The 24,700-nt window shown below is 41.1% G+C and overlaps 2 protein-coding genes and 1 long non-coding RNA gene across 7 annotated transcripts in view; 2 read left to right on the forward strand and 1 right to left on the reverse strand.

Moving 5' to 3' along the window:
* Positions 1 to 6,823, forward strand: part of TMEM45A (transmembrane protein 45A) — a 69,259-nt gene extending 62,436 nt beyond the window's left edge. For 3 of the 4 annotated variants that reach the window (XM_084801266.1, XM_084801267.1, XM_084801265.1), the window contains exons 5-7: positions 1,865 to 2,010; positions 3,488 to 3,654; positions 6,320 to 6,823. In XM_084801266.1, the coding sequence (XP_084657392.1) occupies positions 1,865 to 2,010; positions 3,488 to 3,635 (294 nt within the window). In that variant the 3' untranslated portion in view covers positions 3,636 to 3,654; positions 6,320 to 6,823. The remainder of the gene's footprint in view (positions 1 to 1,864; positions 2,011 to 3,487; positions 3,655 to 6,319) is intronic. The other variant, XM_084801268.1, reaches the window with a different exon arrangement.
* Positions 6,824 to 19,197: 12,374 nt separating this feature from the next.
* Positions 19,198 to 24,700, forward strand: part of ADGRG7 (adhesion G protein-coupled receptor G7) — a 60,306-nt gene continuing 54,803 nt past the window's right edge. Inside the window, exon 1 of one of the 2 annotated variants that reach the window (XM_084801235.1) lies at positions 19,198 to 19,984. In XM_084801235.1, coding sequence (XP_084657361.1) covers positions 19,768 to 19,984 — 217 coding nt within the window. In that variant the 5' untranslated portion in view covers positions 19,198 to 19,767. The remainder of the gene's footprint in view (positions 19,985 to 24,700) is intronic. The other variant, XM_084801234.1, reaches the window with a different exon arrangement.
* Positions 21,732 to 24,700, reverse strand: part of LOC311608687 — a 40,316-nt gene continuing 37,347 nt past the window's right edge. Inside the window, exons 2-3 of the long non-coding RNA XR_014783082.1 lie at positions 22,578 to 22,738; positions 21,732 to 22,145 (exon numbers count right to left, since the gene is read on the reverse strand). This is a non-coding gene — a long non-coding RNA (uncharacterized lncRNA). The remainder of the gene's footprint in view (positions 22,146 to 22,577; positions 22,739 to 24,700) is intronic.

Here is a 24,700-nt window from a genome sequence, read left to right on the forward strand (position 1 = left end):
AAAGTTCTACCACTATTAATCCCTGATGCCTATACCAGTTTACAGTCCTATCAAGCCATGAACAGGGATTCCAACTACTCCATATAATAAAAAAAAACCAGTCCAGTTCCTGTTTATTGGTTGTACCTTAGTGAGGACATGTGGAATTGCTTCACAGTTTTGATTTTTCGTAGTGTGTGCTCAGTTGTAAACTTATTCCCTCTGGAGAAGTAGCTCTTCAGGTACTTTGCCCATTGAGATAAATTTTGGTTGAATTTTAGAAGTGCTTTTTCTATTTTAAGCATTGCATATTTATCAGATGTATGATTTGCAGATATTTTCCCCTGTTATTTTCTTGATGGTCAAAAGGCTTCATTTTTTTAACTGTGACAGAAGTCTTAATTTTGGCTTCAGGGTCATGATTATCGGATATTGGGTCATTAAACTTTTCTGTGTGTTTTGGTAAGCAAGTTAAATGGCCTTTCTTCTCATCTTTAGGTCTTTTGAAATCTTTTGAGGTAATTCTGCATGTGAGATATATGTCCAGCCTCACCATTGTATATGTGGATTTCAGATGTGCCAGCATTTTTGAAGAGATAATTCTTTGCTCTCTTCCTAAAATACTAATTAATCATAAATGTATAGATTTATTTCTGGGTTCTTAATTCTATTTCATTACTCTGTATTTCTATCAATATATCAGTGCAGTAGTTTTGATTACTATAGTTAAGCAATAAAATTTAAAATTGAAAGGTATGAGCCCTACAACTTGCTGATCTTTGTTTTGCTTTTTTAAAAATAGTGGATACAACATAATTCCATATAAATTTTATGATCAGCTCTTTTAAAAATGTCTGTGAAAAAAAGCTCTATTAGGATTTCAATGGCTACTATTTTGGTTTTGTTGGTTGCCACGGGTATTTTGTCATCTCAATAATATAGAGACATGTTGTCGATAATTTAAGATGGTTTTCCATTTTCTTGGGTCTTTGATTTCTTTTACCAGTGTTATGTAGCTTTTGGCTTATACATTTGAAAGCTCCTTAATTTTTGTGCATTAATATGTGTCACGTCCATGTACATGAGTGGATGTGGTGCCTGGAATCCACATCAGTGCCTTGTGCATACTGATCAAATGTCCACCATGGAACTATATTTCTGATATTGCTCTTGAGTGTTTCACTTACTTAGTGTAAGTACATTTAAAAAAATCTTTATTATGGGATTTCCATTGCTCATGTGTAGAAATACATGTGTTAATGGTGTGTTGATTTTCAATTTGCAAATATGGGAAACTCCCTCGTTAGATCTAATAATTTGGTGGTGGGCTTTTTATAATTTTCTATATCTGAGATCATATTATATGTAAATATAGATCACTTAATTCTTTCTTTTCCAAAATGAAGGTCTTTATTTTCCTTGACTAATTTTTCTGACTAGAATTTCCTATACAGTGTTTAATGGAGGCAACAATAGAAAATACCTTTGTGTCATACCTGATCCCGAGAAGAAAGTTTCAGCCTTTTGCCACGAAGTAACATTCTCTATAGATTTCTATTTATTTAAAATGCATTTTTTCAGTCTAATTTTGAAATATCAGTGTTAGACATTACAGTGTAGATCCTCAGGGACTTCTGAAAGTGTATCCAAGAACAAAGATTACCACTACAAACATTTTGAAATTTGATAATTAAATATGCTTAAAACTTTTATTCAAAAATACGCCTTGTTAGAGAATGACTACACACTGAAACACACAAAAAACCCCGACTTTGTGTTTGTGATGCCTGAGATAATGGGATCATCTTAGTGAGCAAACATTTTGAAACGAACCTTTTAGAGAATATAGTTGGATATTTTAATGTGTACTTGTTTTGAATTGCAGCTCGCTTTTGTCCTGTACCCTCCTAATGGAAGACCTAAATGGAATATGGAAGATATTGAGAATAAAATGTTTCTCACCATGTGCTTTGCTTGGCATTATGCATCAACCTTTATCGTCCTTGGAGCTTTATATGCTTTTATCACCTGGTAAGTTAGTGATTTTTTTTTTTAAATTGATGGTCCATTCCTTGACATAAGACCATCAGGACTTGGCATTTTTAAACTTCAAATTCAAAAAGAAGATTTTTTTTAACCTTCTCATAAGACATACTAGGGTATTGGCAAGTTATCTCTACCTGAAGAAACAGCTAGCGATAACATAGATGTTGACTTAAAGTTGCAGTAGTTTAGTAGTGTGGCTGCTGTGCCTCAACCCATTGCCTCCCGCTGCAGCATGCTCTCTGGAGCCTCTGTCTTTTCACATATACTCTTCTCTATTCTGAATGGCCAGCTCCCGAGTGTGTAGTGAGATCTCCACTTACTCATGAGTACATACTTTATTTGTCCAATTTGATAACCTTAGGAGCATTTTTTGACAGATCTATATAAATAGAAATAAGACAATAACACTAATATTTCTAAAAGTTGAACAATGCATTCTCTTATACAAGAACCCTGATGTAACTTTCTGGGCATGGGTAGAGCAACATAGAAGACTGATGACAAAACACATTCCCAGATCTATCAGCTAAGACTTCAGATTCACTACTCAACCACAATAAGTATGAATCTTATTGTTTACTAAATAGAGACAATAGAACCTAAATGAGATCCTGTACTTACATTCCTGATGATGTAAAATCTCAAGAAATGGTCGTTTCTCTGTGTCCATATTCTTTCCCTCCTATTTGATCTAAAAAAGTGAGGCAGAGACCCTACCATGGGGACCATTTTAGTCCTGTAGCCAGGACTAATTAGAGAGGTAGGTAATTAAAATACAGTACAGAGAGTGGAAGCGGTAGAGAACCCAAGGAATGCAAGGAAGGCTTCTCACAATTCAAAAGTAATGTTATCTCAAAAAATAAGGAGCAAGGAGGGTCATGGCTCCCAGGGTAGTCAGTACCAAAGCACAGTGGGCTCAGATGATCCTAATTCCTGGTGTGCCGACTCTAACACTCAATTCTTCAGACTGCCACATGGAGTATAATACTCTACACCTGCAGTACTGTGTATGTAGTGTTCAGGGTGGTGGACGCTAGCTCCTGAGAACTTACAATATGACAGTATCCAAAGAACTCTTACTACGTAGATAGTGCTGCACACCTTGCAGGCTCTCTGGGTTCGTAGGATGTAGGATGTATTTCTAGGCCCCATGGCTTGTCATCTTCTACTGGAACCATGTTTGCATCTTCTAGACATGGGTTCCGGGACAGCCCTCCTTCCCTGAGCTTTTCACTAGAGAAGCAGTGACAAGGGGGCACTGTAAAAGAAACTAAAACTGTTGCCTTCTCCAGCTGCCAGACATACCTCTTGGGCTCTGGAACGGTCCACTTTGCTCTGGAGATGCGCTCTTTTCCCTTTAGATTGTTTCTGTTCTGCCTGGTCCACTCCCAGAAGCATGTGCTTCAACTCTTTGCTAAGGCTGACAGGGCTACTGAGTCTTGCTTTCTCCCCCTTGTTCTAGGCTGACATCTGAGCCTCATCTTCTTAGGGGCCGGGCATTCTTCAGGAACAGGATGCAAGAAAAAACTCTGCTTCCAGTCCACTCCCCTCCAGAGCCAACAGAAGACTACTGTCTCTTCCTGTTTCAAAAGCCTTCAGATACTCAATAAATGGCTTGTCCACTTACAGGTCCCTAGAAACAAGAAACTCCCATTTTATTTTTCAACTTTTCCCAATCAGCCCACACCCCCTCACACCCACACACGTGTTATTTCAAATCTCTTTGGCCAGACAGTTCCCTTTGCCTGCCATAGTCACACTAAATGCTTATCTCCTCTTTGAAACCTTTTATAATTCCTCTGATTCATATTGAACTGCAACTTTAAATGTTGTAATCTGGCGATTGTCATATGTTGACTACTAATCCTTGTTAGTCCTCCCTGCCAGCTGGATTGTATCCCTGTGTGGTAACAATCATTTTCATATCCCCATACCTACAGGCACGTTGCCAGACATAGGTTGCGTGCTCAGTAAAGACGCGTTAGCTGTAAACTAGATCAGCATTCCAGAGGTATTTAAATACAGTCTTCATTTGCTTAGAAATCTTATTTTATATGTTCCCTTAATATTGATATTGAAAGGATACAACTAAGAGTTCAACTTTCTCTGAACCATTTTGTGATATATATTTAAGGAGCAGTTGTAAAATATCACACAGATTCAGGGTTGTCTCTCAGTCAGATGACATGGATAACTAGTTCAGTCCAGTTTTTGAGAATAAGGAGCCTTGAAACCCCTTGAGTTAGGCTTCGACTATGAAGTGACTGCTTATCCACAGTCATTAAATGTCAGGCATTACATCCAAGTCATTTGACGTAGCACAATGACTGCTACACAAGCACACCTAAGTTATGGAATTCTCCTCCCCGAATCCTTGAAAGATTGCACTAAAGGTCTCAATTTTGTAAAATAATGGCTAAGGGTTTCCTCATGCTTTCCCTGGCCTGCAGCCTTGATTACAGAAGCTGGCAGGTGAAACATAGGTGTTTGGAAATCTTGTTGCATATTTGATGTGTCCCATTCATATATCTCTGTTGCAAACAATGATTTCAATAGTCCTGGCCTATGAGTAAGGAGGCCTACTTCCAGATAGGTGTTCCACACTGTAAGTCATGTGAGCTACTGTAAAGAACAAAGTGAGGCTTGTTCACCAACTAGGCACTAAGTTTCATGGAAGCAACTCTTGCTCCAGCTCTGCCTTTCATGACATTAATTGATGACAATATGAACCAAGAACAGAGCCATACCTTGACCTTGGTTTCCCAAAATTTCCCCATTCTAATAACTAGCAACTGTGATTGAGTATCTGTCCATTTATGTATCTACCTACCTTCCTACGTACGTATCTACTTACTTTGGGGAGGATGTTGCTTTGAGTGGCTTTTGTTCTGGTTTTGAGACAAGGTCTCACTATATGGTCCTGACTGGCCTAGAACTTTCTATATAGACCAGGCTGGCCACAAACTCACAGAGATCCACCTGCCTCTGCCTCCTGAGTGGTGGGGGTAAAGGTGTGTGTTCCACCATGCCAGGCTACAGTTCCTTCTTATCTCCCTACTTCTCACCTGCCTAGTGAGACCATATCTGTATGAGAGCCACAGATAACTAATACTTGATAAAGGTGTGAGCTTAGTGGCTTCCAGGGCAGATACAACCCAGAGAGGAAGAACAGGATGCAGTGGGAATAACTGGCCGTATGTCTCATTCACAGTAATCAGCCACAAGCTGCTTTATTTTCCACCCATGTCTTCAGAAATGAACATAGTTGATGAATTCCTTTGATCTTCCATGGCTTGGTAGTGTGCTATCTGGAAAGAATGTGTGGGTTTTTTTTTAAAGATGGCACAAACACTCTTCAGCCCTTAGCCTGTTACAGAGCATCAACATCCCACAAAGGCAATGGCTTAGAGTGTTCAGAACAGATGAACACAGTCAGTGGTTAGTAATCAAGGCAAATAACTGAGCTGTTTTTTTTTCTTGGCTGTTGAATCAAAAGAAGTTATTGGTTTTTGTTCAGCTATTGTTTGTTAGAGGTGTCAGGGTTAGTTGGTGGTGACTAAATAATTGGCAGCCTGTAGTCACGGATGCATGATGTGACCTCCTGACAGATTGCTCCAAATGTCACTGGTGTGTCTAATGTGTCAATGGTATATAGGTTAGAATAATTTCTAACTCTGGCTAGGCTTAGGCCAGAAAATGGGATGAAGTCAGTGACGTTCTTGTGAAACTTTTGTGTGGGATCCAGAGCACACAGAGTGACATGATGTGTGGAAAGAGCAGGCCAGAACTTCATCAGACAGAAGAAGAGAGAGTAAATGCCAGAATGTAAACAGGCTGAAGAAATTTTTCATTAAGAGAAATTCAGCCCATACTTGGCATGTGTGTTCAGTTGTGCTACCGCCCTAGGGAAAGGTCACGTATTTCCTTACGGGAGATGAGGTCTCTGCAATCCATAGGTAGTTGCCGGGTTGATGTAGATGCTCCACCAATGTCAGCCTTGTTTATATTTGTCACATCAATAGAGTCTCCTATCTATTTTTACAAACGATCAATTATCTTCTGGTGCATAACTAAGCAATCACATAATACATTTGAGAGACACATCTTTTCTGTTTACTTAGGCCTTGTTGTAGTTCATACTCATTTTAAGACATCTTAAAGCTAAGTAGGAACCATTCCCCTTTGGGGATTGCCTCTTCATTGTAGGAATAATCTACAAGCTGTTAGATGCATACTCGTCTGAAGTTTTGACTCTCAATAGCATATAACCAGAGATTATTTTCTTTTTCCATAGGTTAGTTAAATCTAGACTTAGAAAGGGCTGCACTTCGGAAGTTGGACTCCTGAAAAATGCTGAACGTGAGCAAGAATCAGAAGAAGAAGTGTGATTTTGACGGGCATCCAGTCTTTCTAGACAAACCTTCTCTTGTTGCCTTGCCTTTGTTCGTGGCTTTGTGTCTTGATGTTTTGTCTGGAGAACAGTTGTCTGAGGCTGACTCCATGCTGTTTTTATTTCCAGTTTTGTTGAGGTATTATACTTGAAATGTCTTACTTTCATCTTTGGAAGTACTTTGGGTGATAAATTCACTTCATATTCCGTGCATGCCGTGATTCGGGAGCAATCATGACTTTTCCCAAGTCATATATAGTTTCATGTCCACGTTATCAAAATTATATATTTTATTTTCCTGATAGATGCCATCAAGAGTCGTGGTCTTGCCATCACTTATAATACATTAAATGTTCAATTTTACTGATTTTTCTTGTTGCCATAATGGAAAATAAATGAATGCATGCACCTTGGTGTGAAAATCTCAAGTCCTCATTTTTCTTCAATGTATACCTCACCCTCACCTGACACAGAACAATCTGCATGAACAGGAATCTGTTTCTTGGAGACATTTCTCCATGGAGGACCTTATGCAAGCAGAAGACCAGAAGTTTTCCTGTAAGCTTTTCAAAAAGGAATGGCTTTGAGACACATGGTTTCAAAGATATCAGAGACCAGGAGAGGGGAATTGTGATGTTAGCACAGCTTCTCATGGCTGCCAACGTCATTTGCTCTGCTGAAGAGGTAAAGCACTAAAGAGCAAGCCTCTGTGCAACCCCTAAGGTAAACAGCCAGAGCCTTTGTGCCATGTGGGCCAAGAAACTCCAAGTGCTGAGTGACAAAGTCATGCATATAATTCTGTCTCTACCATTAACCACTCCCCATGTCTCTTGTAATTAACACACCTTTCTCTCTACTCTTGACCTTAGTTAGAAGGCAAAAAAGTGATTCTTCACTCCAAAGGGATCCAGTTGAGGTAAGAACCCTTTCTTACTATCATAGTTTATGAATCTCAAGTGGGAGGGGGCGGAGAGTTACCTTAACACAATGTTACACAGAAAGGCCACTCTTTGCTGTAACAGGAAGAGGAAAGGATGCAGGAATCCTGAGCGATAGCGTAAATGTGATGGAAATGACACAGCCCTTGTACCCATGGAGCGGAAACACTCACAATGAAACCCAGAAGGCTCCCTGGCATTCCAGAACTCTAGCAAGCCCAGAAGCTACCCCGTCACGTATGCATCACAGCTGTCCCAAGGAGAGACATGAGTATATTCTTCAGAAGGTCCAAGAACTGAGCGTCTTTATCTTGTTACATAAGATTTTAACAGGACAGATGTTGGGTGCCTGTAGGTGTTTCTTGAGCAGGGAGTGAGGAGACCGTAGTTCACTCTGGAATATGAGGCACCAGTGTGCTGTGGTTCTGTGAGAGTCATCAGCTCTGTTCATGTCTGTTCAGATTTAAGGGCTCTTTTCTAATCCAATGACATTCAGTGACTGTGGCCTTTGCATTTCAAAGGCACTAGCCAACAGCCAGCTGCAGCTAGTTGAGACAGAAGTCACCGATATCTAGGTCTAACCAGTACAGACAAGGGTAAACCTGGACGTTTGAAAACCAATGAGTGCAAATTCTCCGCCTCCTTCATGAGAGTGCAGAGATCACTGCTTCTCCAGGCTCAAACCCACGGGACATAAGTAAGACCCAACCCAAGGAGTTCTCAGAACATCTGGGTCTGAAAGCAGTTCGGGAATGCTTTCCTATAGTTCCTGAAGTAAAACCTTTCTTACAAGTGTATGTTCATACTATAAAATACAAATTTTATGAATACTATTTTTGGAACAGCATGAATAAATTAGTGATCTGTGATCTCAAGCCCTAAATAAGAAAGCCTTTTTATTTATTTCCTTCACCCTCCACCAGGAAGTCTTTTCATAGAATCTGTCTCAGTCCTTTCATAGAATCTGTACAGATTTTAGTTTATCAAAACATATTTCAGCAAGTTGTCCAAAATAATGACAAGCATAACAAAAGCATAAATGGTTTTCTGTACTCTAGAACACAGGGTAAGGAAAGGCAGCTCAGCCTATGCTTATCGGCTAGTGGGGTGGGTAGAAATGGGGTCACTCATAAAACAGCTGGTTATTATTCCCTTTCCAGATGTCGGGACGTTTTCAGTAAGCTAAGAATAGAGTGTTGCTCAAGCCAAAGCTGCTGTTTCCAACAGACATACATTCCTGGGGGGAAAGCAGGCAACACAAAAGTAAAATATAAGACTGCAAAGTGAGGTGGTGGGTGATCTGAAGAAAAAGAAATCCAGGAAGGACAGTAAAGATCAGGGACGCTTTGCCAAAGGGTCCTTCTCCCTTGGCAAAATCAGAAGTCTTTTTAATAAAGAAAAGTGGTACCCATGTTCCATCTTTATGTGAAATCATTAGACTATGCCAGGACGAGATTTGCCTTCATCACGGACAGGGCAGAGATGGGGACCCACCCCTTCCTTTCACTTAGTGCTTTGTCTCAGCTGTCATAAACCTGAAGACTCAGTTTCTAAAGTTCTGCCATATTTCCCCCATGAGTATCTCATGCTACATCACCATAAACCAGAGGAGAAATGATTTCAGTGAGTCAAAAAGGACTTACTGTTTCTTCAGAGAGGAACGTAGGGATGGGAGCTGTTATTAGCTGAGGTAAGCTTTGCCGTTGGTAAGGCACCAGCTCCTTATGGTTCTTTGTAATCCTCAGTTTCTTAATGCATCTTAAAAATAGGAGGCCGGATTATGACTGTACTTTTACTAACCCTGGTATTACTTCACCAGTACAGGAACTTATAAAGGTGTGGATTTTTCCTTGAATATTAATTCATAAGGTGAGGTAGCTACCCTTGTACTACAGGAAAAACCAGAAATAAAATGAAGTAAGGAACTCTCCTACTGATTTGTAGAATTAATATACATGAAAATAGACCCCCAAAGTTTGTGTTCTGCTAAATATAGATAGAGAAAAGTAAAAGAATAAAGGACAGGCATACAACCATCTGAATTTCCCCCAAATAAGAGTGAGTGGACAGACAGTATTGACTTAAGCTTAGATGGATATGTGTTTTCACAAACTGTTCAGTGGATGGGATAATTACTCTTCTAGCTTCACCCATTAAAAAACAATCTCAAAACTGAGTCCTTTTAAGTTAGATTTGAAAAACATCTGTTTTTATTTTATTATTGTGTGAGTGGGCATCCAACTCAACATTTCATATGCAAGGTAGGGACGACAGAATGGCACTCCCAAGCTCTATTGTTCCAATTTTAAGAACAGAAAAAATTCTTTTTTGTTTTGTTTTTTGAGACAGGGTTTCTCCATGTAGCCTTGGCTATCCTTGACTCAATTTGTAGACCAGGCTGGCCTCAAACTCACAGCGATCCACCTGCCTTTGCCTCCCAGAGTGCTGGAATTACAGGTGTGCACCACCACACCTGCCTAAGCACAGAAAATTTTAACCTCTGAGCTTTAAGTTGCTTTACTTGAGACTTAAATGATTATATTTCTCTTTAACCTTTCAAATTCATCTGCAGCAGTGAACTAAATATATATATTTAAGTAATTCAAAATGCAGACAACTTTTCCTAAGCCTTCATTGTTTTTAAAGATCTAATTTGTTAAATGTTTAAATAAAGCTGGAGAAGGTTAAGTCTTGGAATATTTCAATGGCATTATTGGTGAGACTGTGTAGAGCTATGATCCCAAATTTATTAATCAATTGTACATTTGTAAGCCGGTTATAACTGAACAGACAGAATTATTTTAAAGTTACAGACATCTACAATGTCTGTGTGAAGCCAAAGATAATGAACAGGACAGAGTTTTTCACAGTCACATTCAGAGCACATAGCATAACCTGGATCTTACTTGTGCCAAGTGTTAGATCCTCCATCAGGTTGTGTCCCAAGGCTCTGTGTTCAGGGAGTGTACTGTTCAGGTAACTTGAGATGTCACTACTGTTTAGCTCTTAATTTTAGTTCTTTCTAGAGGTGACAACTTCCTGTGGAAGACAGATTTATGCAAAAAGATCTTTCTCCTTCATTCCTGCCCAGAACATAAGATGAACCACAAAAGGCAAGCCTTGTTTGGAGCCTCGGCTCCTGCTCTGCAGATGTCAAATGTGCTGGGGTTATTGAATGCACAATGGTCCCCTTGTGTGCACCTTGGCTGTCCCAGGGTGTCCTGTCATCCCACAGGAGGATAAAAACTCTGGGAGGGAACTCATGATCCCTCAGATCTCAATAGTGCACAAATCACCCTGAGTTAAGATGAGTGGGCAACCATCCCATTGAACACATGTGTGTTCAATATGGGATTTAAATGTACCACCCTTAGGGTATAAAGATTTGTGAACTTGATGCAATCCTACATTTTCCACATAAGTGTTTCCTATTTGATAGGACCACTTACTTACATACCTATTAAGGTGATACATCCTAATGACTTTTTCATGTACTATTTTAAATTTGTCCAATGGCTCAAAGGCTAGGTATCAGTCATTTTAGCACTAAATGGTCTGAGGTATATTTGTTGAGTCTGTAAGTGACTTACAGAAAGGAGTCTTTAACTAAACAAATATTAAAATGAAAGTGAGAAATTGCTCCTTATCTGACCCCCCATCCCCAATTTGAGTCTCCTAGTCTGTTTTCAAATGTCCTAAAAGGGGATGGGGAGGCAAGATTTGACAAATATCTAGACGTGGAGCTGAAACAAATCCCTATTTGCTAATTGTGTCTGAAGCCAAAATATACGGAGTACAAAGCACACAGCCATGATCTCATGAAACTCACAGACAGCATAGCAATTTAGGGTGGAGCAACCTTTTCCTTGCTTAGAAATAGAGCCATCTTCCCTTTGTGTCTCAGAGACAGTCTGAATTCATTAACCCTACACTTCAGAGCTTTGACCCTTAGAATCAAACAAAATTAAAGTGCATTAGTCTAATTTTTAATTCAAGGTACAGCTGTTCTTTATGTGGTACTTTCAACCTACAACTGAACAGTTTATTTCTTGTCTGCATTTTATTAACCACCCTTCCCACTATCTGCGTCTTGACTTAGTTCTGAAGGTTCTTTATGGCTGTGTTCGAAACATTTCACCCTTGCTACTTCATACAGCCTTCTTCTGCTCAGATCTCTAAAGCCCAGAGCCAAGCCTGGGCCACATGCTTTGCTGACCTCCATCATTAGAAATAAAATCCTCCTCATAACTGCTCTGTAGGGCTAGTGAGGACCATACTGTTTCAGAGGAGGACTCTTCAGCCCATTGCTACTGTGGAAAGTGAGCTATGGCCATAGATAGGAAGGAAGCCTCTGAGATGTTATGCTCTGTATGCTACAGAAAATCATATACAGGATGCACATTTCTGGTTTTTTAATGTGTGCATTCAGTAAGCATACAGCAGACATAAAAGAAAACAATAAATATAGCCATATAGACAAAGGCAGCAGACTCATTACGAAACACCAAACCAGGTGACAAAATATGACAGAGACAGCTGGAGTGGCCTGATTGAGAGCAAACAGAGGTGGCATTATTAAATCGAGAGCTTACAGCATCCCACAGAAATGTACTAAGGAGCCTCATTGAGTTGGAGTTCCCAACAGAGTTTTGTCCTGCTCAGTGAACTTCTGCTTCTTCATCCCAGCAGAGATTTTACATCACGGCGTAGAGGAACCGGTAACAACCTCTTTTTAGAAAGGTGTTCTCTCTTTAGCACTCTGAAGGTTTCATTGTGCTCCACGACAGGGCGATTTAGAGGACACACTGGGACCTGAGACAATGGAGGGACTCCCCCTTCCCAGAGTTGGTTTTCAGTACGTTTAAGAGCACCATGCGGCAATTCACCAACTTCCTCTATGTCTTTAGGAAAGAACCCCTAAATCAGTGTCAATGATGGTGGAATATCTCTCAGCGGTCCCAGCTCTCAGGAGGATACATCTTCTGACACTGGAAGAGGGAGTTCCTTTCAAGTCCAAGGTTACTAGTTATTAGGATGGTTTAGTTACTTCTCAGGTGAACTTGCTTATCTCATAGTGTCCGGCTCAGAGGGAAAGCCACCAGATGGTCTAGGTTTCTCTGCCATTTGAACCAGATGTTCAGGAGAGGGTTGGTAAGGATGGGTGCTTAGGAAACGTGTGTCTTTACTATGTGCTACATTTTCCAAATCCCACCCCTTAAGAAACATGCTTGTTTTTGTAGAGTTGTGATCAAAGCCAGGGACTTATGAAAGAATTATAACATCAAATGCAAGCAACGTCTTTAGTTTATCTCATATCTGATGGTCTGATGTGTTTATATAATGGGTCAATGAAGTGTGAAAACATTACAGAATAGGATGACAGAGGAAAAGACAATCATAACAATGCTTCCCTCTTGTGGCAGAGTATGAAAAGACATCTCATAAGTTGAAGTTGCTTCTTTCTATTTATTTTATTTTAAGTAATTTATTCAGATTACATCTCAGTTGTTATCCCCTCACTTGTATTCTCCCGTTTCCCCACCAAGGGGAAGTGGTCAAAAAGGGGGCACTAGAGTCCATGTCCGAGTCAGTCCCTGCTCTCCACATAACTGTGGAAAATGTGCTGTCCATTGGCTAGATCTGGACAGGGGTTCTAGGTCGAAGTTGCTTCTTAAACCCAAATAAATCAGTTCACCGAGACACCACAGCCTATTGCTGTTACTCGTAGCTGCCCACAGGTCTGTTGCTGAAGACACTTTTGTTACACAGAAAAGGACACAGAAATTTCAAACGGGTACTGAACTAGAAGTTTCCTCCAGCTAGCTAGCTTTAATGGTGCCTGAAGGTGCTCTGCAAGCTGAGGAGAGAGAAGAGTTCTTAAGATTCGTACCCAGCTCTGCACCTTGGGCAGGCAGCCTGACTGAATATGCCATTAGTACAGTAACAGAACTTAATGTTATGGTGGTCAACTTCTCTTTGATTGGATTATGGGCCCATGCTACACAGGGTCTAATTCATGCCTCATGTTATAAACTGGGCCAAGAGCCTGTAGCTGGAGGTGTCATATGTTTCAAGGGAAGACCTACTGTTATTAATTTGCTAAGTGGCACAGTATAAGACCACCTTCTAGCTCAATGGCCGTGGACAAGCTCTTGACCTTCACCAGAAAACTTTCTTTTTGCAGGGAGGAAAAGTTAATACAAAGGCTCACTACTCACCAAAGTGTGGAGAGTAAGTGACTATGAAGTACTCAGTCCTAAATGGACGTCTTTATCACCACACCACACCAACTTTATCTCCTAAGCTCAGTGTACATGGACAAAAGAGCTAAGAGAAAACCCAAAGGAGCCGGAGGCCAAGGAAGAGTCCTGTAAATCAGTGTCTTTTGCACAAAGCAGGACCATTGCACTCACGAATTCACAGCTGCATACAATCAAACAGTCAACATGGCAGCATGGATTTCGGGGAAGGGCACATAAGGCCTGCTCCTAGCTGAATAGCTACTGGCAGTCGATAGCTTCAGAGGGCAGAGAGGGTAACCCTGAATGTGGCCCAGGGTAGATTGTCTATGCTTCAGTAACTGGCCCCATACCTATGTGCATATGTGCAGCTAGGAGACTAATTGATCACAGTGGATTTTAAAAGGACATGAAGTTGGTAGGAAGGTATATTGAGAACTCTAGGAGGAGTTGCAAAAGGGGACTAGGGGATGGATATGACCAAAATGCATCAATGAAAATTTCAAAGAATAAATAAAAATATTACTTAAAAATAGAGGTAGAATTTGGATTAATTTATATATTAATGCAGAATCCACTGTTATAGATTCAAATGTCTCCCAGCTTTCTCTACCTTATATTTCAAAGTTCTAGCCTCCATTCAAATACCTGAGAATGTTGCCTTCTTTTGGGTATGGTGATTCCTGGGTTGCTAGCTCAGATATAAGTCTATACTCATCGGAGTAAGGTTCTCCCCAAGCTTCCAGCCCAATATGGCAAAGATCCACATGAAAGACACGAAGAAGTGTGAGAAGAGCATGAGGTGCCCAAGATATACTTCAGCATGATGTATCCACAAGTCAAAAATCAAAGAAGGTCAAAGGCTGACAGCAAAACACCAGAAGCTGGGAGACAGACCAGGACCAGTTCTCTGCCTGTGCCCTGCCGAGGGAACGTGATTGTGCTGGCACCAGGCTCTTCAGTCTCCAGATACAACTGCTTTGGGGGCAATAACCTCTGTCCTTTAAGATACTCAATGTGTGGCATTTCCTTAAATTATCCTCAGGAAGCTGATAGATTCCCATTGCTTTACCATTACTTTAAAACTCAATGAGTTAGATGTCAAAGGACAGCATCTATTTGATCTAGGAAGTAATCCATCGAGGGTAATCAGGAAATATCAAGGATAAAGATACCATCATCTCCCAGATCTATTACCATCCATGAAATGCATCATCTTTCATGCAAAGCATTATGGAAACTTGGTTTCCTTATACATTTATGCTGTTTTGTGGTTCCATCAAGTCGATGTGTTTCCTCAGTCTATCCTGCTGTCATTAGACCAGTCCTCAGATGGGTAGTGTTCACCCTTATAGTGAAAGCTGTTTGTTGATCAGTGATTTCTGCGTTTTTGGTACCCCTAATATACTTGCTGTGGTTGGTTAAATGAGAAATGGCTTTCATAATTTAACACTTGATACCCTGATGGTGGTGCTCTTTGGAGAAATTGTGAAGTCTTCGGGAGATGCTTGTGGGAGTAAGCACATCCCTGGGGGAAGGCCGTGGGTGCATATAGTCCTGTCCCCTTCCTGCCCACTGTTTCTGCTTTGTGCTTGCATTTGAAGATGTGAGTTCTCAGTTTCCTATAACTGCTTCTATTTCTACACCCATGGCTTTCTGCCATGCCGCTGACCCACCATGATGGACTCTCATTCTGAAACCATAGGCCAAAATAAAGCTCATTTCTCCCCGTGTTGTTTTTCTGGTCACAGTGTTTATCACAGCAACAGAAAACAAACTAACACAGCTGCTCTCTAGGTCATAGATTCCTTGGTGTCTTTGGTTTGTATACTTTTATTAAGCTTTCTGGGGATTACAGGTCGCTTGTCTTTCAAAATGCCAGGCACTTATTGCAAAACGATCCCTGATATGAGTTCTCCGGAGAACTGCAAACAGTAGGCTAGTCAGTGTTTTACAACTACTTCACCTGAACATTCCCTACTGAAGAGAGGAGAGGCACTTACTTACAAGACTCAGGGGTTAACAAAACCTACACAGCTCAGGAAGCTCAGAAGTCGTGGCTGGCTTTCTTGTTTACACACTTGCCTGTTTGACCTGTCACCCTGAAGGCAACCTGTCTTGTTCTTCTCGGCCACCCACATCCATGTGTGGGTGCCCTTTCTTCCTGCCTGTGCCCTAGGCGAGTATGCCACTCTGCCGATGTCTTCCTCACTTAGCTCATTGTTTTCCAGTGCTGATTTCCCATGCCGAATGGGTCACCTGGGAAGGGACTCTTGGTCTTTGAAGAGTGTCTTCTTCTTCTTCTTCTTCTTCTTCTTCTTCTTCTTCTTCTTCTTCTTCTTCTTCTTCTTCTTCTTCTGCTTCTGTCTTCCCACATTCAGTGTTCCACACGGTGATTGTCTCCCCTACTTGACACTGACCTTCCATACTCAGCCTCATCACATGAATGCCTCTTTGCCCTGCTTTGGGTGTGGCAACTTAAGATAATCTCCCTTTTATACATGTTCTCAATATTCTGCTTGGTCTCTGACACCCACTGGGAGTCACAGCGCCTCTTTCCACACATGATAAACGCCATCTTGCTCTTACTCAGATGAAGTCTTTATGACTAACATGCACAGGACTGAGAGGCCTAGTGAGGGCTATTTAAAATATAAAGGCATGGATTTTGTGAGACAAATTAGTGACAACGTAAACACAAACCCAGGTCTCTGAGTGGCAGCTGAGTGACAACAGGGACCTTGTCCCTTTGGCTTATTATTTTATCCACATGTTCACCATAATATATGCTTTGTGTATAATCATTAACAAATAAGTCCTTTCTCATTTGTCTTTCCTCTTCTTTGTCTTCTTAACTTATGTGCATATAAAAACAGTGGTTGTGTGAGTGACTTTTGACCCTGTGTAAGGAAATCATGGACACATACAAATTAAAGAAGGAAAGGTATTATTTGGTTCATAGTTTCTGAAGGAGTTCTTGTTTTTCATTTCATTTTGTTTTTGTCCCATGTGTTATGGGAAAACATCACTGTAGCAAGATTTGTGCTAGAGGAGTCCCTTTATCTCATGGAAGACAGGAAAGAAGTAAAATGAAAGATGGAGGCAGGCAAGACAGGGCTCCTGAAGACATGTTCCTGTGACACATTTCTGGCTAGGTCTTATCTCCTAATGCTTTCAGAACCTACCAAAATAGCATCATCATCTGTGTACCGACCTTGCAGTAAATGAACTTTTGGGAATGGATACATCACATCCAGACTATAAGAATGACCCTTTATATATTTTAAAACCACACTAGCTTATGTCCTTATATAAATGCAAACATCTAAATTTATATGCCTAGAATTTTTTTCATTCTACAAATTTCTATTGTTCTTAGAAAAATAAGGAGCGACATTGTGAATTCAATGATATGGCCAAAGCAACAAAAATTATATGAAGCTATGACTATTGCCACAAATCGGGGTCCTGTACATGCACTGACTGGGAGAAGAAAGTATCTATATGCTGCCAAAATCAGTTTTCAGTCACTGTGCTCCCTTCCCTTCAAAAATGTGTACAACACTGAAGAGAGAGATGGGGGCGGGAACTGTCATCTTGGTAGGGTGATCATTGGCTCCACAATCCATTTCCTCAATAATCCTCCTCAGCAATTGTCACCCTTTTCTAAACAAATCAGTGTTTCCATAGTATTTTCTGAAGAATAACATCTCTGAGAGAGTCTTCTTAGAAGGGAGTTCTGTAGTTCAGAACACATTGGGAACTTGGCAGTGTGTAACGTGGATGTGCACACTGGAGGCTCCGGGACAGTGCAGACAGAACAGCTTTAACGTTGTGTGACCTGGCATTGCCCAATATGCCTTAACCTCAGATCTCATCTTGAAGTCATCTCTAACCTCATTCTTGTTTCTGCACTGGGAAGAGGATTGTGTTGTGAAATAAATGAGGCAAGGATGCAGAATGTATGGTTCTGTGCTCTGTGTGTTCTCTGTTTACTAGGAGCTCACTCATCTTCTTAGTTTATTACTTATGGAACATCGCTATTTTTTAATAAAGAAAAGGTAATATATATCATATACTATTTGAAAATACATGCATACCACAGAAAGGGTATTAAGAATTTTTAAATTTCTTGTGCCTCCAGTCCCTTGGATTTCCATGAATAATTTTTTATGTACTCTTACCATTTTGTGGAGATAATGCAGGCACATAAGAATAAATATTATAATATATTCACAACAAACAGACAGTGAACATGGATTCATTTTGTCTTTTCTCCTACAGCAGTCTCTAAGTTCTTTCATTTTGTGACCTGTTAACGTGTTTTTATGAAGTTATAGGATGAGGTAAAATTAGGACTTTTTGTTACTATCCTCAAAGCTGTACTTTAGAAAGTAAGTATTATTGAATACTGGGGAAGAATATGTAATCTTGAGGGGTAAAGAGATGGTCAGTTCACATGTAAAATTTAATTTTAAAATCTGTGTTTAATGCTTCGGGAAGAGTATTCTGTAGTAATTACATTTTGTTATCTTTAAGGGTTGTGAGCCGTCTTATCAAGTGTTACACCCTGGTTTCTCACCCTGGGACAACACAAGCACTTTGAGTGCTGTTCCTGCCTTCCACAGTCCTGACACATGGAAGGCCCTTAATGGTCAGGGGTCAAAGCGAATCGAGGGACCATCCATGCATTGACTCATCTACCAGAAGCAGAGATTTGATGACAGGGATGTTCAGACTTCATCTGAGACTGGAGAGGGACAGGGAAGTGGAATAGGAGAACCTCAGAGCCACAGCTGCAACTGTAGAGATGGCAGTTTGTTCGTAGAACTTTTGATGGAGGATTTGTTTTTTCCTTAGAAATTGCTGTGAAGGCAGTCCAAATGATACTTGATAGGCTGAGGCCAGATGATAGGGGAGGAGGGCTCCCCCTTTCTGAGGACTAGGAGAGGAAGGAAGAGGGGTGGGCAGGGAGGGGGACCAGGAGCCAGCGAGGGAGGGGGATATAAAGTGAACAAATTATCAATAACAAACAAACAAAAGAAAGAAAGAAAACTGAAAAAAATGCTGTGACAAATGTACTGCAAACTGTGTGGCTTAAATAACAGAAATGTATTGTTCCCCATGTTGTGGTGACCCCCAATCATAAAAGTATTTCTGTTGTTACTTCATAACTGTGATTTCGCTACTGTTATCATTCGTAACGTAAATATCTGACATGCAGGTCATCTGCTATGGGCTCCCTGTAACAGAGTCATTTGACCTGCCCAAAGGGTTGTGCCCCACAGGTTGAGAACCACTCTTTTAAGTCATGATGACACCGTAGTTCTTTCTAGAACTCTGAGGGAAGGCTGTTCTCCACGCCTGTCTCAGCAGCTTTTCTTTGCAACTGCTTGTCTTATCCCTGAGTCTCTTCAGATGTGGTCCCTCTGTGCACGTGAGTGGCCACATTTTCTCTTATAAAGACACCAGCCATATTGGAATAAAACCCACTCTATAGACTTCATTTCAACTCGATTATTTCCATATCAAACTTGTCGTATCACTTAAGGCCGTATCATGTATGTTTTGGGTTAAGACTCCAACACGTGAATGTGGGGGACATACTTTAATTTGTACTAGATGAGTTGTAATTATACAGTTCAGTGCTTTTATAATCCTCCCTAAGCCAATGTACTCACTCGCCAACTGCAGCTGTTAAAACGTAGGCTCCTTAAGGAAACGCAGGCGGTGCGGGTCATGTGTAGCTATTGCATTTTATCATCTCCTTAACAACAGACTTCGTTTCTCCATGAGGGTGCCTGAATGTCCCGAAGCACCTGCTGGAGTCCAAAGGACATGAAGCTGAGCTGTAGCCAACTGGAGGGATACGCTGCCCTCCTGACTTCCTCTTTGGCTTCTCCTTGCTCGGTGTCCTTCCTTCACTGTTTTTCTTGTCTAGATATTCGCCCTTTGACCCTCTGGGCTGATCCACCCCTCCTTTATTGCCCTGAGTTATGCTCCTTTTCCGAGAATCCCAGTCTCTTGGTCTCCCTCAGTGAAGAATGAGCAGGCTGCAAGCAGCAACACACCTTCTACTTGGCTGACTCCAACTAGATTATTCTGAATTAACTTCAAAACTCTTAAAACATGAGAGCGCCTGCCAGACAGATCACTGGAAGGAAGAACTCTTTTCATGTTTTATAACCATCTCTGGTTAAGTTTTTGTTGTTGTTGTTGTTGTCTTAAGGACAAACCAGCTGTTTCACACACACTGGTGCAGCGTTTTGGCGTCACCATGCGTTCCTGTCACTCCTGCAATGTCCGGGTGCTAGTGGCTATTGTGTGTGGACTGCTGACGGGTGCCGTTTTGGGACTGGGCATTTGGAGGATGGCCGTAAGGATCCACAGAGGTAATGTCACCATGTTATAATCTATTGAGACAGAGAGCGGGAGTTGGGGGTTGAAGGTCTGACTCTGCCACCTGATATTCCAGTGCTTGGGCAGTGCTTTGTCCAGGCGGTGGCTATATTCTACAATGCCACTTATAAAGTGTAAGACAGCAATTGGTTGATGGTTAGTAGGCAGCTTTTATATAAAAATGTCTGTGTGTGTGTGTGTGTGTGTGTGTGTGTAGTGAAGAATGAGTTTCAAATTGACTTCTTTGTGTTATTTCAATTTCTCAGTTACTCTAGAATATCAGCAGAACGTACAGCAATGTGCATTGGGGCTTATTTTTTAGCTAAATCCTAGAAAGGTTGTGAATGCAGACTCTCCAGCAACCATGCACTGAATAGAAATTCACTCAAGCAGGAAGCTTAGAGATGCTGGCGCTAGAGTTGGGTGTGACATGAACTCAGGTTTCTGTACATGTTTCCCACTTGACAGGTGTAGAAAATTAGTTAGAGTTGAAAAAGTTAAAACCTCTTTAAAGGGTTCTCTCTTGCTGGTTCAGCGTGTGCTTGCCAGTCTCCTGCTGGGTTTCAGACCCCGTGTGGGAAGTAAGGGCAGACGCGCGGCTATGTGTGAAATGATGGCATTAAACTAAAGCCCCTGAGAACTCAAAAAATACATTTCCAATGACTCTAATTCTGCATCCCTTGGCTTCTGGGGATTGGCCACAAAGCAGTGGTTCTCAACCTTTGGGTCACTACACCGTTGGGGGGTGGGGCGTCTAATTCAAATGACACTTTCACTGGGGCCACCTAAGACCATGGAAAACACAGAATTTTCGTTACAGCTCATAACAGTAGCAAAATTGCAGTTATGAAGTAGCAACGAAAATAATGTTATGGTTGGGGTTGGGGGGGGCGGTCACCAGAACATGAGGAACTGTTTTAAAGGGTCGCAGAAGTAGGGAGGTTGAGAACCACTGCTATAAAGGGAATCCAAGTTGATGTCGAGAACTTGTGAATCTGAATGGATCGAGGTAACTAATTCCAAGAAGGAGGAGTAGTCTGCCCTCAGGGAAGGCAGGGAACTGCTGTGCAGTGGTGCCAGGCTGCAGAATCCCATGCTGGGAGCAAATGCTTGATCCTCCCTGCAGCTGAAGCGATAGCCTAGAATGGAGCCATCCCTACCCTACCCGAAAAGAACTAAAGTCAGAGAATACTGTGCTGGCAGCATAAAGAGAACTCGAGTAAGAAATGAAGCAGGACAAAAGAATACAATGAAAAGTGTTAAGGTGTGTAAAATACCTTAGTTCAGGTTTAAGCAAACCATAAAGAGTCTTTCTCAGTGTTTGGCTGTACCAAATGTGTAAGAGTTCATTTACAAGTCACACATTTGGGACGTGTCTTTCTTCTTGCTGTACCTGTAATAAACATCAGTTTTTAAAGGGAAACTTGTGACTTGTAAAGGACACAGTTGAACAGAGCCATTACAAGGACAAAGTTCAAAGCCAACATGAGGAAGAATACTGAAGAGAGGACAGAAAGTGCAGAATAGTCAAAGGCTGAGGGGGATCCACTTATGTGTGGGGTATTTTTGTTGTTGTGTTTGTTTGTTTGTTTGTTTTTTGTGAACCATTGGCTTGAATGGCAAAGACTCACATGAGCACATGGTCTATAGAATCCTAGTGACCTTCTTTGAGCAAAATGGAATTTGAAAAATCATACCCTTGTTTCTGAACTGTGCCTCTTGATAAAAGGTCACCAGCAATTAAGGCTCTGCTTTTGGCACTCGGCAATGCTGCACAGGAGTAGCTGAAGCGTCTTTCAGGGCTGGCTGTCATTTTTATATGGCATCGGTGGAGTTATTAACTAGCAATGACTTACACATTGCCATGTGCACTGTATCATCCATGCTCTCTAACTCATGGCCAACACATACCCATCGGACATTTCTTTGAGCAAAGGAAACATTCCGTAGTATTGATGGCATCTGCAGTTCCCAAACGGAGTTCTAGACTAGGTTCTTCCTTGCAGTGTTAGTTTGCCCACACGAGCCTTCACCCCATTTCACGTGGACATCCGCTTTGATGGTTTCCACACGTGCCTTCATCCCATTTCACATGGACATCCGCTTTGGTGGTTTAAGTCTCCAGGTGAACGTCACCACTTCGTGGAGATTTTCCTACCAACAGAACACAAGTTCTTAGCCCATTCCTTCCCCCCCACTTTTATGTGTAGTTTTGTCATGGTTCTCATTGCCGTTCATTTCTTCATACTTTTTTTTTTACTTTTTTGAAGAGAACAGGGACCTGACTTACAAACCTAACGGGTTCCCTACAACTCGATTTGTGTTACTGAGATGAATAAATAAATCTTATACAACTAGAAGGTGGACTTTGTTAGGGAGATTATAACAAAACTTAACCATAATTAGGTACTTTATACCCATAGAAATCTCTTTTCTCAAAGTTGTGGGGACAAGGAGTCTGAGGGAAAGTGAGAATTAGCGTCGATGTCTAGTGAAGGGCTCTCTCTTGGGTCTGATGTCCTTCCCCCTGCACTTGTGTGTGGCATTAAGTCCACCATGAAAGGTTTACCTCCACGGACTACTCACCTTTTAAAAATGTGAACATTCACTGATGTTATTATATTGGGACTTCGATTTCAACACACGACTTTTGACAGGATGCGTTCGGTCCATAGCATGGATGAGGAATTGTCAAATAGTTGTGTTCAGAAATGAGATGACAAAAGCTACCAAATCCTCGTGCATCCCTTTAGAATGAGAAGAGAAACACAAGTTGGGATGCTTGAAAGACAGTACTTTTGTTTTCTGCTGCTGCCCGAAGCCATGTGGCACATGATCATCTGACTCCAGGCTTCATTAAGATCTTTTTTCCCAATGGCAAATAGCCTCTTGTTTACCCACATGACCAGCAATCTTGCAGGGCACATTTATATTAAAGAGATATCTGTGTACTTGCAGAACCCAGCCCTTTCACACTGGGCCGTCATTTAAGAAGTGTATCTCCATTGCTTCATTCTTCTAACAGCAAGAGGCTTGCAATGCAGGAAGCACTGTGGCTTTGAGTCCCTTCACAGTTGATAATGAAAGTTAAATACAAGTGTGAATTTCATTGCATTTCCTCCCTCCTTTGACATTTACCAGCTTGAGCTAATCCTAATATAAACAAAACCAGGTGTCCACAATGCAGCAGTGAGAGGGGGCTTTCTTTAATTTGTGTTAACGAGAGGGCGTCTCAACCTCAACACATAATGGCAATACCTTTCTTAACTGTATCCTCTAGATCTTCTGGCTCTAAGAATCCCCTGCCTTTTGTCCCTTCCCTACTCCAGACATAACCTTTCTCGCTCCCCCCCCTCCCCCCCCCCCCCCCCGCCCCCAGGGCAGACTTGTTCCTCCGCTGGCCTCAGAAGGGGTTTCAGGAAGTTTAGATAGTATCAAACCCAAGGTCAGACTTTACAGCTCCCATAATTCTCAGTCAGTAGAGAATGAGAGCTATCAGGTGAGTTTATTGCTGCTCAGAAAATAATCTTTTTCTCTCTTTTTACATAATTTAGTACATCCTGCAGAATCAAGCTCAATAATAAATCTTACTCCTGCAACTGATCCTGGAACATGAGGATCATTTTAGTCTTTTTTTTTCTTTCTTTCTTTTTTTTTTTTTTTGAATTTTTATTCTTATTTTGTGTTTATTTTTGATTAAATAGTTAAATCATTTTATTATTTATTTACTTATTTACTTATTTATTTTGGTTTTTTGAGACAAGGTCTCTCTGTGTTAGCCTTGGCTGTTTTTTTAAATTTTTTAAAAAAATTAATTTATTCATATTACATCTCGATTGTTAGCCCTTCCCCTGTTTCCTCCCATTCTTCCCTCCCTCCCACTTCCCCCCTTCTCCCCTCCCCTATGTCTGTGATTGAGGGAGACCTACCTCCTCCCCCTATATATGGTCTTAGGATATCGAGTCTCTTCTTGGTAACTTGCAATAGTCTTTTTTTTTTTTTTTAAAGCAGTCCAGAGAAGCGGTTTATAAATAGAGGAAAGTGTGTTTTAGGTGACTGGGGTGCTGTTCAGTTTCAATTCTGCAGTTACACATCTCTGTCCTGTCCCTTCCTCCCTCTTGCCTGGTTTCTCACGTATCCACGTGCTCAATATTTTTTAATGCAAAATTATCCACGAAAACAAGGAGTCTCACCCCTCACTCAAGGGATAGGTTTTGTTGTACAAGTGACTGAGGGACAGTGATCTGGATTGATTTAAGAATCAGGAATGTCTATTGATCCCACTTCAGCAGCCATTTTCTTATACTAAGAAGCTGCCCTCTTGGCTTAGCGGATTATTCCTAGATTTCCAGGTGTTAGATGGTTTTGGCTATGACCATCAGTCTGCATCAGACTCTGATGACAAGCTCTTAAACATCCTTTCAGAATTAGGTGGCCAGGACTGTATCTGTGAGTAGGAAGATACACACGGAGCCAGCCTGCCTCACTTTAAATCTCAACCCTAGTGACTGGGCAAGTTAGTCAGTGCTCCCATGCTTGAGTTTTCCCCTCTTACAAGAGTGATAATAAATTCTGTGGCATGAGACTATTCTGAGAATTAAATGAGTCGATGCAGTTGAAGACTTACTGACTTACTCTGATGTCTTGTATCTCGTAAGCGGTCAATACACTTGGGGAACTAGTCTCTAATTTACGAAGTTTTATGTCAT

This window comes from Acomys minous (assembly GCF_964271855.1).
Source record: "Acomys minous genome assembly, chromosome: 11".
Classification (NCBI taxonomy): Eukaryota; Metazoa; Chordata; class Mammalia; order Rodentia; family Muridae; genus Acomys; species Acomys minous.